Source organism: Xyrauchen texanus, chromosome 46 (genome assembly GCF_025860055.1).
Source record: "Xyrauchen texanus isolate HMW12.3.18 chromosome 46, RBS_HiC_50CHRs, whole genome shotgun sequence".
NCBI lineage: Eukaryota > Metazoa > Chordata > Actinopteri > Cypriniformes > Catostomidae > Xyrauchen > Xyrauchen texanus.
Genome location: NC_068321.1, coordinates 5,560,920 through 5,578,286, shown reverse-complemented (window position 1 = coordinate 5,578,286; position 17,367 = coordinate 5,560,920). Strand labels below are relative to the sequence as shown.

At 40.5% G+C, this 17,367-nt stretch overlaps 1 protein-coding gene across 1 annotated transcript in view; it reads left to right on the top strand.

The window, feature by feature from the left end:
- The window catches only part of phrf1 (PHD and ring finger domains 1), a 43,284-nt gene that overhangs the window by 15,809 nt on the left and 10,108 nt on the right, over positions 1–17,367 (top strand). The window contains exons 5-13 of the mRNA XM_052119697.1: positions 3,954–4,037; positions 4,165–4,298; positions 4,792–4,883; positions 6,936–7,090; positions 11,038–11,170; positions 11,280–11,392; positions 15,466–15,659; positions 15,821–15,943; positions 16,117–16,271. Of these exons, the coding sequence (XP_051975657.1) occupies positions 3,954–4,037; positions 4,165–4,298; positions 4,792–4,883; positions 6,936–7,090; positions 11,038–11,170; positions 11,280–11,392; positions 15,466–15,659; positions 15,821–15,943; positions 16,117–16,271 (1,183 nt within the window). The remainder of the gene's footprint in view (positions 1–3,953; positions 4,038–4,164; positions 4,299–4,791; positions 4,884–6,935; positions 7,091–11,037; positions 11,171–11,279; positions 11,393–15,465; positions 15,660–15,820; positions 15,944–16,116; positions 16,272–17,367) is intronic.

The following is a 17,367-nucleotide window of genomic DNA, read 5'->3' as shown; positions in this document are numbered from 1 at the left end:
GCGGGGACTGGCCCGCAGAGGCGAACACTTGCAAAGTAGCTTAGCAAAGGATATCAGGGTGATGCGCGCCGGATGGCGTAGCAGAAGGCTTTGAAGGCGGCTGAAGGCGCCGGCGTCCTCTTAGCAGTCCTGCTGTAGGCTTGTCGACGGCGGGCAAAAAGACTCCAATAATCCGGAGGATCCAGCGAAGAGAATGTCTTCGCTGAAGGAGATTAAATCTAAAGAACTCTCATGATGGGGCGCCTAATATATAGCCTTAGCCACGCCAATCTTGGCAGGCTCTGAGCGCTCGGGCGTGAAGCGCGCCATTGGTCGCGCGTTCAGAGTCGCCCCGTCATTGGTTCGAGCAAGTTGCCGCAGCACAGCCAATGACCGAGCTGCCTCGATCATTGCTGTCTGCTGTGCAGCTGCAATGCGTTTTACATAAAGACTTCAATATTTCTCGAGAAACTGAGTTTTCCCATAGCGTAAGCTACTTACGCAATAGGAGAGACCTCTTGAGAGGGAACGCAGGGACCATTTCAATCCAGCCTCCCGTAGAGCTTTCGTGACTGAGCTGAAGGCACGTCGCCGAGCGGTCACCTCCGTTGTATAGTCAGGGAAGATGTGAATCCGCTTTCCTTTATATTCCAGAGGAAACTTTTCACGGCTCAGACGAAGGATTAAATCTTTGTCCCGATCATTGTGGATCCGTGCGATAATAGTGCGAGGTCTCTGGCCTTCAGACGGCTTGGGTAACAGGGCCCGATGAGCTCGGTCAATTTTCACAGGTTTATGAAAGTTGTCTCGGCCGAAGAGCTCAGTAATCAAGTCCGAAATGAACACCGAGGGGCGCCCCCGCTCCTCTCCCTCGCTTATTCCCACAAATTTGAGGTTCAGCCTGCGAGAGCGTCCTTCCAAGTCATTCAGTTTAGTCCACAGAGATTTATTCTCCGCACGCAAATCTTCACACACCTTTTCAACCGCACCGAGGCGTAAATCCGTATCGTTCAGGGCACCTTCTATCTCTACTATTTTCTGTTTAACGCCGGCCTGTTCTGACTGCAAGTTAACTAGCGTGGCGTCCAACGCATCCAAGCGAACACTTAGAGCTGTCATCTTGTCCTCTATCAGTTTTTTTAAATCATCTCCTTGGGCACCGATTGCAGCAAGTATCGCGTTCACATTTCCCTGTGCGGTGAATAACGAAAATCGCGCTCAACGCACTTAAATTTCACGAGATACTTAAAACAACTGACGACTGGTAACTCTCAAAAGAACATAATCACCTGTAAAGTGACTTGCTGGTACTTAATTTACAAAAACATTCAAAATATAGTGTCAGCGGGGAAGAGCTCTGTAAAAAGCGACTACTCCATAAATTGCGCGCATGCGCCCCCCGTGTAAATCCATTGTTGATGCGCTCTTCTAACAGCGCTCTGAAACACGGGCAAACAAAGCAAAAATAATTCACAACATTCTATGGTGTTCTCATAATGTTATGTATATTGCTGATTACATTACAGTACTTTCATCTACTTTATTAAGTGATGGCTGACATCGCCTATATATTGGCTAAAATTGGGACATTTTAGTCAGAGTAAAACTGACTTAAATTACTGAACAACACACGATGATTATTGATGAATTATGAATAAATTGTGAAGGATATTTTCATCAAAAGATAAAAACTATGACAAAAAAAAGTGTTGATTTTCATTTTTTATATAAAACTTTGTCTACAATATTACTTAAGCAGCATATTTCAACTGTGCTTTTGAAACAACAACAAAAAGGAACAACTTAGTTTTTATTTTCAAAGCTAAAGAAAAAAGGTTTAACAATTTAACTAAACGATGGTAATGGTAAATAAAAAAGAGACTGAATGATTTATAAAACTCAAAAACAAAAACATCCTGTATATTTATCACGACTGATGAAACTTAAACATAGGCTACAGCCTACATATTTTTGTTCAAAAAGAGGAGTCGGTCTACGTGCACAGGTGAGAGGCGTGTGCGGAGTCTATTCACAATTAGGCCGGGGGTGGAAAAAACGTGCTCCGCTGGAACCGATGTCGCAGGAACAACTAAATACCACTGGGCAAGGATGCTTAGCTTTGTAAACCGATTCTCATTTACCTTCCACCACAGTAAAGGATCCTGGATTACGGAGATGCATTGCTCACTGAAGTAGCTTTCGATTTCGGTGTCACTCGAACAAAAATCACTCACGTCGTAATCCTCACCAAAGAGTGTCGAGCGCCGTAATTGCTGCTCGATCAGGTTGAGAGTCACTTTGTATGGGTGTGAAAGAATTTGTAACTGTCGTAAAGCTGTTTCAGATTCTCCTTTACTCTCTCTCGAAGCTCTGTCTCAAGAAACCTCAGATGTTTGTGTCTTGGATCCAATGTTGCCGCAATCAGTGGTATCATTTCTCAGCATCATCGGCAACAGTGACAATGTGCCGTTTCAGAGATTCTGCCACGGCTGTCTTGAATTCCGACACTCTTGGAGACTGTGTGTTTAGACGTTTAGTGATGAGGCTATGGGTGATCGGATAGACCATCGAAACGCAAACATGCGTCTCACTGCACATTGTTGTTGTGGCGCACTTCAGAGACTGAAGAACGGGTATCAGTTCTTCTACAATCTGCCAGTGCTCATCTTTCAAGTCAAGTGTCTTCGCATCTGCAAGTTTTGTAATATTGCGATCTGACAGAACAGCGCACACAGTCCATCTCTGTTCCAAAAGACGTTCGAATATATCGCACACAGAATTCCACCGCGTGCGTCCATGCGTCCGTTGTGATGGCCATCTTCGCTGTCTTTGACAGTCTGTCTTTCAGTGAAGAAGCAGTCTTTTCATATAGAGCATCTATTCTTCCTGTGACTGTTTTGCAAGATGGGACGTTATACTGGGGCTCAACGTAATGCATAACATTTTTAAACCCTTCTCCTTCGAAACTAATGGGCAGCAAATCTTTCGCTACCATTTCGGTGATTAGTTGTGTAATCTTTTCAGCTCTGGCTGCATTGCATTTCTGTCTGACGGTAAAAGATGCGATCCTCGTCTGAGTTGCCTCTCTTGTATCGCAAGACATTTTATGTACAAATACTAGATGATAACGCATTGTACTTATGGTAGATTTTTGTGACACCTTGGCGTGGTCACACTAAATGAAACATTAGTTTCATTAGTTTCAAACATTAGTTTCATTTACTGTGATTACATTAAATTAAATCAAATGACTATTCGACAACTAAAATTTCTGACGACAATTTTTTTTTTATTGTCGACGTTGTCAATAATGTCAACTAATCGTTTCAGCCCTACTGTCCTTATTCAGGAAGTTCTCAAGATTCAATGTATGTCCATGTTTACATGCACAACATTTATTTAGAAAAAAGAAGTTTAAATGCTCATTCACGTGAATTTTGCTGCCCTTTGCAAACTAAAAGAATCTTGATATCACTGACTGCGTAGTTGCCGACTCAAAACATCAAAGGCGATGACCCTCCTTTTTTAAAAATAAAGAAAGCAAAAATCTGTGTTCCAGTGAGGCACTTACAATGAAAGTTATTGAGGTCAATCCATAAACATTAAAATACTCACTTTTTCAGAAGTATAGTCACAAGACAAACAATATGCATAGTAAAATGATTTTAGTGTGATAAAATGACATTTGCTAAGTTGTGTACAATTTTATAACTTCACTGCCATGACGATATAATGGTGTAAACCCTAAATTGACTGTAAAAATAACAACGTAAACAACTTTAAAGCTGAAATAAAAAACTAGTGTTAACTGAAGAATTAAAGTGCTAAGTCTGGAATGTCGGATTAATATTGTGCATGTAAATGTGAACAATGATTCCATACACTTATTCTGCATTATTCGTACTCTTGCAAATACATTTTGCTGATTTGCTGTTTCTAAATACAGTAATCTCCTTTGTCTTTTTTAACTTAAGAATGCCAACTCCTGTCCTGTGGACCGGATAGTCTTCAATAGCATTCTCCTGAGAAAGTGTTATGGTGGGAAAGTCCAGAAAACTGTGAGTTGCATAAAACATAATTGTGTCAGGAGTGTGTTTACTTTTGCTGTTGAAAAAGTGCATATGTTGTAGATTGTGCTGCGGAATTGGAAACGTTAAAGGAGAGTGTATATATGTGTTTGGTTAGATTGCAGTTCAGAAGCCAGTAAAACCCGGACAGGAGGAGCAGGTGGCACTGGACTTGGATCAGACCAGCTGTGAGGTTTGCGGTGGTCGAGATCGTGAAGATCGCCTCCTGCTCTGTGATGGCTGTGATGCAGGGTAAGAAATTAACATTTCATAGGGCCTTTTTATTTTTTCCCAAGTTCTTTTTCTCAGCATTATCATTTAAATCTATTGGTTTCAAATAGTGTTACCTGAAATACAAATGGAAATCCACCCCAGAAATCTTTCCTTAAAAAAAAAAGAAATTTAAAATGAAATTTTCAAAGATTGGTCCATTCTGACCAGTGCTTAGAAAAGGTTCCACATTACAACACCATATATGTGCTGCTTAAACAGTGGTCTTGTCAATAATTTACACAATAATAATAATAATAATACATGGAAACAAATTGTAATTGAATTGAAATGTACAGTGAAGAGTTGAAATAGGAGAAATATAATTTAGACCCATCATTCCTGACCAATTAGAAACAACTTCTGGGCCACTAAGCCCTGCCAATGTTTAAGCAATGCTATTTCATGCATATTGCTATTCTTCCTGATAATTCTAGTTAATTGCTATGATTCACACTCACTTCTGTTGTGGAAGGTACCACATGGAATGTCTCACACCACCTTTGGATGCTGTACCTGTTGAGGAATGGTTCTGCCCAGAATGCACTGCCAACAACCGCAGCTCAGGTAATTTATCCCCCATTAGAGGTTGACCAATAGCAGATTTTGCCGATGTCAATAGTCGATTAATCAGCTGACAGTTTAATATCTATTTCTAAAAAATGTATAGAATGTAAAAAAAATAAAAATCTTTATGTATAAAAAATCTAATGCAATTTATTGTGCAACCAAAATCCCAATAATGACCAGAAAAATAAAAATTTGGTGCATAAGCCCGACATACACCTGGAACTCTTGTTTTGAAATGAGGGGTTTGTTACATTAATCTATATCTAAGTTTTTAAGCTTTTTATAGCCAAATGAAGGGTTTTATGTGTATACACTGATGAGCCAAAACATTATGACCACACACAGGTGATGCAAATAACTTTGATCATCTCCTAACAAGGCCAGATGTCAAGGTCTCGGTAGATTAGATGGTAAGTGAACAATCAGTTCTCGTAGTCAATGTGTTGAATGCAGAAGCAATGGGCAATACTAAAGACCTGAGCGACTTTGACAAGGGCCAAATTGTTATGGCCAAATGACTAGGTCAGAGCATCTCTAAACGGCAAGGCTTGTTGGGTGCTCCCGGTCAGCAGTGGTGAGTACCTACTGACAGTGGTCCGAGAAGGGACACACCGGCAACAGTGTTGAGTGCCCAAGGCTCATCGATGCACAAGGGTAAATAAGGCTATCCAGTCTGGTCTGAACTGACAGAAGGTCTACTATGGCAGAGTTCATAGAAAATTTTAAGGATGGTTATGGGAGGAATGTGTCAACACACAGGGTATCCGCACCCTGCTGCGTATGGGGCTTTGTAGCCGCAGACTGGTCAGAGTGGCCATGATGACCCCTGTCCACCATCAAAAGCACATACAATGGGCACTCAAGCATCGGAACTGGACCTCCTAGCAGTGGAAGAAGGTTGCCTGGTCCAATGAGTCCCGTTTTCTTTTACATCATATGGACGGCTGTGTAAGTGTGCATCATTTACCTGGGGAAGTGACGGCACCAAGATGCACTTGGGGAAGACAACAAGCCGGTGAAGGGAGTGTGATACTCTGTGCAATGTTCTGCTGGGAAACCGTGAATTTGACACATGCCACCTACCTAAACATAGTTGCAGACCAGGTACACCCCTTCATGGCAATAGTATTTTCTGATGGCAGTGGCCTCTTTCAGCAGGATAATGTGCCCTGCCACTCTGCACACATTGTTCAGGAATGGTTTGAGGAACATGAATAAGTGTTCAAGGTGTTGCCCTGGCCTAAAAATTCCCCAGATCTCAATCCGATTGAGCATCTGTGGAATGTGCTTGACCACCATGCAGATCCACCTCGCAACTTACAGGACTTGAAGGATCTGCTGCCGATGTCTTAGGACATACCCCACAGGACACCTTCAGGGGTCTTGGAGAGCACATGCCTTGGTGGGTTGTGCTGTTTTGCCAGCACATGGAGGACCAACAACACATTAGGCGGTGGTCATAATGTTTTGGCTCATTGTTGTGTATATGTCACCAGATGAGGTTTTATGAAGAATAAGGTTTATTATTATGGATAAGGTATGAAGTTGGAGACACGATGTATGTGCTGATGGAGCATGCTTCCATGTTCACATTTTTCTTTGCGTACACTTGTTTCAATTTAGAATACTTGATTAATCGATTAAACCTCTTTCCCCCATTACTCAAAACCATTTAATACAATAACAGAACCCTGGACCTCATAGATGGCTGAGTAATTTTAAATGCACCCATTTACCTACCCCAATGCTACTCCAAACACACATGACTTTCTTCCATGGAAAACAAAAGGTTAAATGTTATACATGTTTATGTTGAACAATGATTACTGTGGTTTTATGGTGTTTTTTGGACATTGCGGAGCAAAGCCATGTGAAGATTTTCAAATGTTATATTTTGTGTTCCACGGAAGAAAGTTACACAGTTTGGAGGGACATTAGGGTGAGTAAAAAAATTATAGAAATAAAATAGTTTGGTGAATTATTCCTTTCAGGTTCGTGACATATTCTATTTATATTTAACTTTCTTTTCTACTAAAATATTTAATTCAGGCTCTGATCATATCAGTGAAGAGGAGAGCAGTCTTCCCACCACGAGCCGTTCCCGATACAGAGCCACTCGAGCCATCGCACGGACCCAGCAAAGTGAACGAGTTCGAGCCAACGTCAACAGACATCGCATCACACAGGCACGCACTGCAGCACAGGTTTGCATGATGCTTTTGCTTGGCTGTCTAATCACAATTGTCATGCCTGATATGTCGCTGGGCCGAGCTTTGTTTTATTGATATGTTTCATGAGGTTTAACCAGCTTTTATAAACAACTGTCTCATTGGACACTTTTTAGTTTTTCTTAAAAGACAAGTAAATGGAGTAATTTTGTGGTGGTCTGTAATAATCAAAGCACATTATTAGTGGTACTTGCGAAGGCAATGATTACTACTTGTTGCTCATATTTGGGGTTAGTGATTTAAACAAAACCCTAAATAATAAACTTCAGCATGTAACACATCCCACACCGTTTTGCTGTACAGACATGAATGATACCTCAAATCATGGGCCAAATTGTGTTCCTCTGGATTAAAGGTTGGGTATGTGATTTTCTTTTTTGACCATTTTTTCAAAATAACTTGAAATCCTATTCCTAACCCACTTACTGGCTGTAAATTAGAAGCACTGAAATGAAAATTAAGCAATTTAATCATCTGTGGAACGGGCAGGACTCGAAAAACTCCAGCCGATCATTTTCAAGACCATCTAGAATCATTGGACAGAAAATGTGTCAATCAAACGGTCGTACCATGCCCCCTCCCCCACCACCCTGGCTGCGTGTACCGTTAGTCATCAGCTGCTTTCAGATGGAGCAGCATTTACTACACAGAGCTGTAGTTCATTACTGACAAGCTGGGCAATTTACCCTTCATTATCACGGCCCAGCTTGTTAGTGAACTACGGCTCTGTGTAGTATACCGCTCCATCTGAAAGCAGCTGATGGCGATTTACTAATCAATGAATGCACTTTATGTTATGTGCTTTACTGACGAGATGCGCATAACAATCTCATCTGATAACGTTATATCGGTCAGCCCTATATTTAGCCATAAACTTCGGTGACAACCAGGACGTCCAATATATTTTTATATATTTTACATATATTTATACAATATATATTTACATTTCAAAAACATCAATTTTCTAACAATACTAATGATTTATGTGACTGTTGAATGTTAATAATATCTGGTGCAACTTACCGCTGAATGTTGTGCCATGTTGACGGTCTTAGCAGGTAAATGGTGACGTCATGCAGAAACTCCAACCTATGCTAGCCTGGCTCGCTCTCGCGCATCTGAGTTTTCGCTCGTGCATGATTGCGCGTCCATGTTTTTCGAATGGGTGGAGTCAGGGCCAGCGTTGGAGGAGAGAAGGTAGGACCTTATGAGTTGTGTATTTTCAAAATCTGCCGGCCGTTTTGCAAATCACATACCCCACCTTTAATTTTATTGTTGAACTGACAATGCTCTGTCAATCCAAAATGTTATTGAAACTCAAACCTAAATATTTAACAAAGAAAAAGTGAATTTTATCTTTCTCAGGGGAATATAGATGTGTACACAATTATTAGGCAACTAAATTACACAAATAAATTCTCCCAACTCAATTGTTTATTCTCAATTTTTAGAGTAAGCGCAACAAATAAGTAACACAAAATGACATTTTAATAACATTTTTGGCCTTTCAAAAATATTCAGTGACCAATATATCCACCCTTCATTTAAATAACTTCCATGAGCCTTCCATCCATGGAGTCCGTCAGTTTCTTGATCTGTTCAAGATCAACTTTCGCTGAAGCAGCAACCACAGCTTCCCAAATGCTGTTCAAAGAGGTGTATTGTCCCCCTTCCCTTTAATTCAGGTGAGGAAGGGGGCCAAGTCATTATTTGGGCATCTTTGAGGCCCTTGCTGGCTAGCCAAGCATTGGAGTACTTGGATGCATATGATGGAGCATTGTCCTACATAAAGAGCATGGCCTTTTTGAATGCTGAGGACTTCTTCCTGTACCACTGCTTGTAGAAAGTACTTTCCAGAAACTGGCAGTAGGTTTGAGAGTTGAGTTTGTACGTATTCAACTCAAAATGGTCCAACAACCTCATCCTTAATGATAGCAGCTTATACCAATGACCCTACTCCACCTTGCTGGTGACCTTTGTCCATTAGTGATCCAGCCACTGGCCCATCCATCTGGTCCATCAAGAGTCACTAATTTCATCTGTCCATAAAACTTTTGAAAAATCTGTCTTGTGTTTCTTTTCTCTATCTTGACGCTTGAACTTGTCAATATATTCAGTGGTGGTCGTGTTTCAGCCTTCTTGACCTTAGCCATGTCTCTGAGCACTTAACACCTTGTACTTCTGGACACTCCAGGTAGCATTGGAGGATAATGGGTTACTGGGAGCTTCACGTTTAATTCTTCTCCAGTCTTTTGTAGTTAATTTATGCCTTTTCTTCTCCATACGCTTTTTGCGCCCCAGTTGACTATTCGCAACATTTTGCAATGGTTGATTGTCCGGTGATCAATAGATGAGCTATTTCAAGAGTTTTATTTCCTTCTGAAAGGCATTTAACAATATTTGACATTTCAGTTTCAGTTACATCTCATTTTTTGGCCCATTTTACCTGAGGTAATGAAGCTGCCTAATAATTATGCACACATTGATATAAGTTGTTAGTCACTTTCGCCACACCCTCCCTAATTACACAAATACATACCACCTGAAAATTATGGAATCCAATAAGCATTCAAGTTTATATGGTTTGGAGTTGGAAAATGTGCATGGAAATAATAAGATCAGAATACTCACTTGCCTCATAATTGGGCACGCAGTGTATAAACAACACAAATAACATTGGTATTGGTTTGTGTGATTGTCTGAATGAAACCTATTAAACAGTGGACCTTCATCGTAGGATTGTTGTTGTGGTGATTGAATGGTCCAACATATTCTGCAGACCTGTTTTTGAAAGTATCAAGGCTGATATTAAATTTATCCACTAATAAAATGTACACTTAACTAAGGAAAATGTTTTGTGCAATGCTATATTTGATTGAGCAACATTTTTAAACTAGTGGTTGATCAATATATCGCCGATATTTTTACTTTAATTTTCGGCATTGGCCAATACATTTTCCCTTGGACGATTTTTCTTTCTTTCTTTCATATAAACCTCACTTCAGCAGATCCAGCATCCTGTGGAATGCCCATAAATCTTCCTCTGTAGTACTTATTATAACAGTCTCTCCTCAATAGTTCCCTGTAACTGGAAATGGAAAATATCAAAAAAACTTGTATTATATACCATTTGCAAATATTCAGATATCTTGTTTAAACAGATATCTTCCTCTGAAGCGTGTATTCCATCAGCATCAAAAGTTCCTCTGATTCACAAATAATGTCTGTCACTCTGTAAAAATCCAAGCAGGCGATCCAGACCATTTAAACTGTCAGAAGATTGAGTCACCACACGAGCGTGTGAGTTCAACTTCAAGGCTGCATCCAAAAGCTGCCTCTAGAGGCTGTATATGGAGGTACGATGAAAATAAGGTGCTTTTCAAACTGTTCGGAGACCAGTTTCCTTAAGAGTTCCATTCGTTCAAAACAGCTGTCAGTTAATCAATAACTGATTAGGCAGCAAGGTAGCAAGTCAGCTGCCTATGTTTTTGGATGCAGCCCAAGGTAAAAGTGATTCACACGCAGTATGCACAAGTGGTTTGATTCTGTATTTTTGGAGAAAATGCAATTGCTAATGTAGACATGCCATCCATGGTTGCTGGTCTACTGTGTGCACTGTTATTTCCATCCAAATATGTTAAAAATTTCTTTGTGCAAATAAATTACAAATTTTATGACTAAACAGAAATCTGAAGAAACTGCTATCTACCATTTAAAATACAATATTTTTTAGTTTTGTGTGTAATTGAGTAAATACAGTGCTAAATAAGAGTTTTATTATTTTTAGCAATTTTATGTTTGTTTTTTACTATATTCAATTGTGTGATGTATCTGCATCGGCCATTAAAAACCCCATATCGGTCGACCGCTTTTATTAAACCTCTGATAATGTTTGGGAATTTTGTGTTGTGCTATTATTTCAGCTCACTCCCAGATATCTGATGCAGTCCACATGGCTGGATGAGACCATCAATGCTGTAGTGGCCGGACTCAACACAGCAGTGTATGTGCGAGACTTGACGCCTCGCCCCAGGTCCCGCCGGAGGAGAAGGACAGGTGAGACAAACAGAGAAGTTTCAAATGTCATTATCCTGGTTGTTTAGTTGGGTGTGGTTCACTCCGATGTTTCTATCTGATCTGAATTAGTCTCATTGTGATCATGCAGTTAAAAGAAGGAAAACCAAAAGCAAAGCCTTTGGAGCCTCCGGAGGAATGACAAACGTGAGGGTGAAGAGACGGAAACGCAAAGTGCGGAAGTCAAAATCTAGAAGAAAACTGGTGAGTTTTGGAAAGATATGAACACTAAACTTGTCCATTCATGATCTTTCATATTTCTACAATTAGCCTGTTGTTTTTAACCTTTTGGGTGTTTGAGAGTTCTGCTTTAAATGTTTTGCTTAGTGGAAGTATTCATGTTCAGAATAGAACTAGATATTAGGAAAGTCAGAAGTACTCGTATTTAAGTACCAATTTAATAACAGAATTGAAAAAATTATAATAGTTTTCCTAACTAATTTGCACCAAGGTGGTTTCTTACTGAACTTTGGAATGCTCACAACAGTAACACATGACAGTCACTTGACACCATGCGAGGAGCGGATGTGTAAACGATGAGCTCTGCGCATTTTGCTAGTTTTAAATAATTGTATTATAATCCGGTGAGATACGATATACAGTGCATCCGGAAAGTATTCACAGCGCTTCAGTTTTTCCAATTTTTTTTTTGTTACAGCCTTATTCCAAAATGGATTAAATTCATTATTTTCCTCAAAATTCTACAAATAATACCCCATAATGACAATGTGAAAGAAGTTTGTTTGAAATCTTTGCAAATTTATAAAAAAATAAAATAAAAAATAAAATCACATGTACATAAGTATTCACAGCCTTTGCCTGACACTCAAAATTGAGCTCGGGTGCATCCTGTTTCCACTGATCATCCTTGATGTTTCTACAACTTGATTGGAGTCCACCTGTGGTAAATTCAGTGTATTGGACATGTTTTGGAACGGCGCACACCTGTCTATATAAGGTCTCACAGTTAACAGTGCATGTCAGAGCACATGCCATGAAGTCTAAGGAATTGTCTGTAGACCTCCGAAACAGGATTGTATCAAGGTACGGATCTGGGGAAGGGTACAGAAAAATTTCTACAGCATTGAAGGTCCCAATGAGCACAGTGGCCTCTATCATCCATAAATGGAAGAAGTTTGGAACTACCAAGACGCTTCCTAGAGCTGGCCGCCTGGCCAAACTGAGCGATCGGGGGAGAAGGGCCTTAGTCAGGGAGGTGACCAAGAACCTGATGGTCGCTCTGACAGAGCTCCAGCATTTCTCTGTGGAGAGAGTAGAACCTTCCAGAAGAACACCCATCTCTGCAGCACTCCACCAATCAGGCCTGTATGGTAGAGTGGCCAGACGGAAGCCACTCCTCAGTAAAAGGCACATGACAGCCCACCTGCAGTTTGCCTTGGCAAAGATTTTATAGGCACCTGAAGGATTCTCAGACCATGAGAAACAAAATTCTCTTTGGCCTGAATGACAAGCGTTATGTCTGGAGGAAACCCGTACCACTCATCACCTGGCCAATACCATCCCTACAGTGAAGCATGGTGGTAGCAGCATCATGCTGTGGGGATGTTTTGCAGTGGCTGGAACTGGGAGACTAGTCAGGATTGAGGGAAAGATGAATGCAGCAATGTACAGAGACATCCTTGATGAAAACCTGCTCCAGAGTGCTCTGGACCTCAGACTGGGGCGAAGGTTCATCTTCCATCAGGACAACGACCCTAAGCACACAGCCAAGATAATAAAGCAGTGGCTGCTGGACAACTGTGTGAATGTCCTTGAGTGGCCCAGCCAGAGCCCAGACTTGAACCCAATTGAACATCTCTGGAGAGATCTGAAAATGGCTGTGCACCGACAATCCCCATCCAACCTGATGGAACTTGAGAGGTCCTGCAAAGAAGAATGGGAGAAACTGCCCAAAAATAGGTGTGCCAAGCTTGTGGCATCATACGCAAAAAGACTTGAGGCTGTAAATGGTGCCAAAGGTGCTTCAACAAAGATTTGAGCAAAGGCTGTGAATACTTAAATGTAATTTTTTTCATTTTTTATTTTTAATACATTTGCAAAGATTTCAAACAAACTTCTTTCACGTTGGCATTATGGGGTATTGTTTGAATTTTGAGGAAAATAATGAATTTAATCCATTCTGGAATAAGGCTGTATCATAACAAAATGTGGAAAAAGTGAAGTGATGTGAATACTTTCCAGATACACCGTACCTTGCTACATATTTGTTCTTTAAAGTCAATATGACAAGGAATTCAAATGGATTTCATCCTCTGGCTCTGGAGATATTAATAGACACTTACATGCTCAAGCTGATACCTCTGACAAGCCTGCGGACCAGGGACTCTGTTTGCATGGTGCGGTGGGAGAAATCCAGAGTCAACTGTCCAACGTATCTGTAATGCTGATGAAAGTTTTTGCTGACTTAGAAGATCTCGCTCTAATATGTTGGAATGGAAACCTAAATGGAAGAAAAAAGAGAAACTAAATTCTCCGAGTTGGTTACAAAATTGTTGGATGTTGAAAAACATATCGATTATCCGGAGTCATTGGAGAGGGAATTATCTAATAATCCGCTGGAGGCAAAAGTTGATTTGGAATGCGTTTTTGAAAAACTTGAAGACCTTGAGAATAAGAACCGCCGGAATAACTTCTGAATTGTTGGAATTCCTGAGAATGAGGAGGGCCGAGATATGGTGAAATTTCTAGATGAGCATATTGATGAGAGAGTTTCTTCGACATAACAGACCAGTCGAGCGAGCTCACAGAGTCCGGGCTCGCAGATCCGCTGAGGGATACAAGCACGATCAATTCTGGCCAAATTCCTGAGATCATCCAATAAAGATATTGTGTTACGCAAGGCGAGGAGCAAAGTAAAGCTTTCTTGGAAGAATCACAGCATTTTCTTGTTCCCAGACTTTGCGAATTCGACAAGAGAGAAACGTGATTGATTCAAAGAATGCAAGAAACTCTTACATAAATGGAAGATCGCTTTTGCACTGTTGTTTAAGTATTTTCATGCCTCAAGCAAGCACTGTCCTTCATAAAAACATCGGAGTAAGCCATTTGGTGTTTCTTATGTGAGTGGATTGACTCGCTGTGCTTACTCTTGGCTGTCTGAGGAAGTTGGGTGCCATTTTTGTTTCTTTTTGTGCTGGTTTCGCCTAGCGGCTGGAGTTTGTTTTGTGGAATAACACTCCTCTGGGACAGTTGTGGGTGAATCTGCTCATCCTTTGTCCTTATGCCTCCTATTGGCTGGATATTGTTTTGTGGAGTATTTTTGCTGGACATTGGGAGGATTAAGTCAGCTGCTGCACTTATGAAACAGCTGGCTCACTGAACACTCGTGAGTGAGTGAGTGAGTGAGTGAGTGACTGAGGAAACTAAATGGCTTTATATAAATCATTTATTTAAGTTCTGTGAATAAATCTACATGTTCTTTGTATTTATTCTGCCTACTGTCTGGAGTTTTTTTGCAAAATATTTTCTGTTATGTAATTTTGCCTCTCAAAATTTGTACAGAAGCACCAGACTTTCGTGGGGACTCTCGTAGGCATACATGGACTCTTTGAGTTTAGAGGGATGGACGCCGGTTGGCACTGTCGTGCACGGGGTTAATGCACATGTTTTTCTATTTTCTGTTTGTTTTGTTCGTGGGGAAGTTTGGGATTTGATTGTTGCACTAATTGTCTTTTATACTTTTGTTTTTGACAAGAATTTTTTTTCTATTATGTCATGTTAATATGAGTGGATTATCTCTCTCCACGTGGAATGTGAATGGGTTGGGGCACCGCAAAAAAAGAATCACTCTGTGAATCACAAAAGGCTGTTTAAGTAAATATATAAAATGCACGTGCAGCTCCAGCGTGTCAGTGAATGGCGCTGCTCTGTTTACACACACACACGCGGCTATTTTTAGCCTTCATGCAGTGCGCAATATTTGAGCGCTACTCATGAACAAAATCTCAGATGTAGATGTCAAGCAGTGCTGTTGCTTATGCAAATAACAAAAACATCAAGATTCAAGTACAGAAGCACTTTGTTGAAGACTACATGCCATTGTTTTCATTGAAATTGAAAGTATTTCTGTGAACTTTTTAAATAAATGCATTTAATTATATTTAAGTTCTTGCATGGTTACCAAAATTACATTTTGAGAATTGTTCAAGTTTACTGGTTTTGGGATCGACTACTGAAATTTTGGTTTTGTGATTGTACAAAGGCGGAGTTATGTTTCTTTGCTAAAAGTGGTAAATCAAATTTTTTTGCCACTTTAGGTCATACGGAAGGAAACTAATTCAAGAAGTCGTATTGCACGAAGTCTAGGGATTAAGAAGCCCAAGACTGGTTCCATCATTCCTTCAGTTTATCGACCATCTGAATACAGTTTAGGAAGCATGCGGGCAGAGATTGGAGCAGCCTCCCTCTCTGTGTATGGAGACCCCTTTGACCTGGACCCCTTCGATGATAGGTAAAGTTCTGCTAAGCATAATCTTTTTTTTTTTTTTTTTTTTTGCTGGATGATTTTTCTGAATATTATATTAAAAAGTGACCATTTAACTTAATCTTTGATTTCTATCCATCTATGGCCTGTTTGGGAATTTGTGTGTAACTCGCATTGTATACGTGTAGGGAGGAAGAGATACAAGCTCCAGCACTATCCTCTGTTATGGATGCCAAGCGACGTGGCCTCTCCCGTTCTGCCCTGCGGTCCCATCAGCCTGTTGCCAGACCCATTGCTGCCGGCTTCTCCAGGTAACTACTAGATGGGGGGAGATCACAATGTCGTGATGGATGATCAAGTATCAACTCTTTAACAAATGATTTCTACTTCAAGGATCTAATCTGGTGAGGTTTAAAAGATAAAGATAAGTAAAAGGTTAGTTCAGACGACAGTGGCTAATTACTGCTCGTATGATGGTTTCCAGAAGAGTTGCTATTATCCCACATGTGGAAGAGATTGCAGCGGAAGCACCTGTATCAGACCTACTGGGGAGTATTCTCAGTGGTCAGAGCATGCTCCTTATGGACAGTTCTGATGTGGTCATCAACAGAGATGGCTCTCTTAAGGCCACCAAACCAGGTAAGCCATTTGTATTTTGAATGAATTAAAAAGAAAATGATGTAGGGGTATAGTTGAAGCCAGAAGTTTACATACACCTTAGCCAAATACATTTAAAATCAATTTTTCACAATTCCTGACATTTAATTGTAGAAAACTTTCCCTGTCTTTGATCAGTTAGGATCACTACTTTATTTTAAGAATATGAAATGCCAGAATAATTGTTGAGAATGATTTATTTCGGTTTTTATTTCTTTCATCACATTCCCAGTGGTTCAGATGTTTACATACAATTTGTTAGTATTTGGTTGCATTGCCATTAAATTGTTTAACTTGGGTCAGACATTTTGGGTAGCCTTCCACAAGCTTCTCACAATATGTGGCTGGAATTTTGGCCCATTCCTCCAGACAAAACTGGTGTAACTGAGTCAGGTTTGTAGGCCTCCTTGCTCGTACACACTTTTTCAGTTCAGCCCACAAATTTGATTTGAGGTCAGGGTTTTGTGATGGCCACTCCCGTACCTTTACTTTTTCGTCCTTAAGCTATTTTGTCACAACTTTGGAGGTATGCTTGCGGTCATTGTCCTTTTGGAAGACCTATTTGTGACCAGCCTTTAACATTCTGGCTGATGTCTTGAGATGTTGCTTCAATATATCCACATAATTTTCCTTCCTCATGATGCCATCTATTTTGTGAAGTGCAACAGTCCCTTCTGCTGCAAAGCACCCCCACAACATGATGCTGCCACCCCCATGCTTCACTGTTGGGATGGTGTTCTTTGGCTTTTTTTTTGTTTCATTAGACCAGAGGAAATTTCTCCAAAAAGATCTTTGTCCCCATGTGCACTTGCAAACTGTAGTCTGGCTTTTTATGGCGGTTTTGGAGCATTGGCTTCTTTCTTGCTGAGCAGCCTTTCAAGTTATGTTGATATAGGACTTGTTTTACTGTGGATATAGATACTTGTCTACCTGTTTCCTCCAGCAGCTTCACAAGGTCCTTTGTTGTTGTTCTGGGATTGATTTGCACTTTTCACACCAAACTACGTTCATCTCTAGGAGACAGAATGCATCTCTTCCTGAGTGGTATGATGGCTATGTGGTCCTATGGTGTTTATAC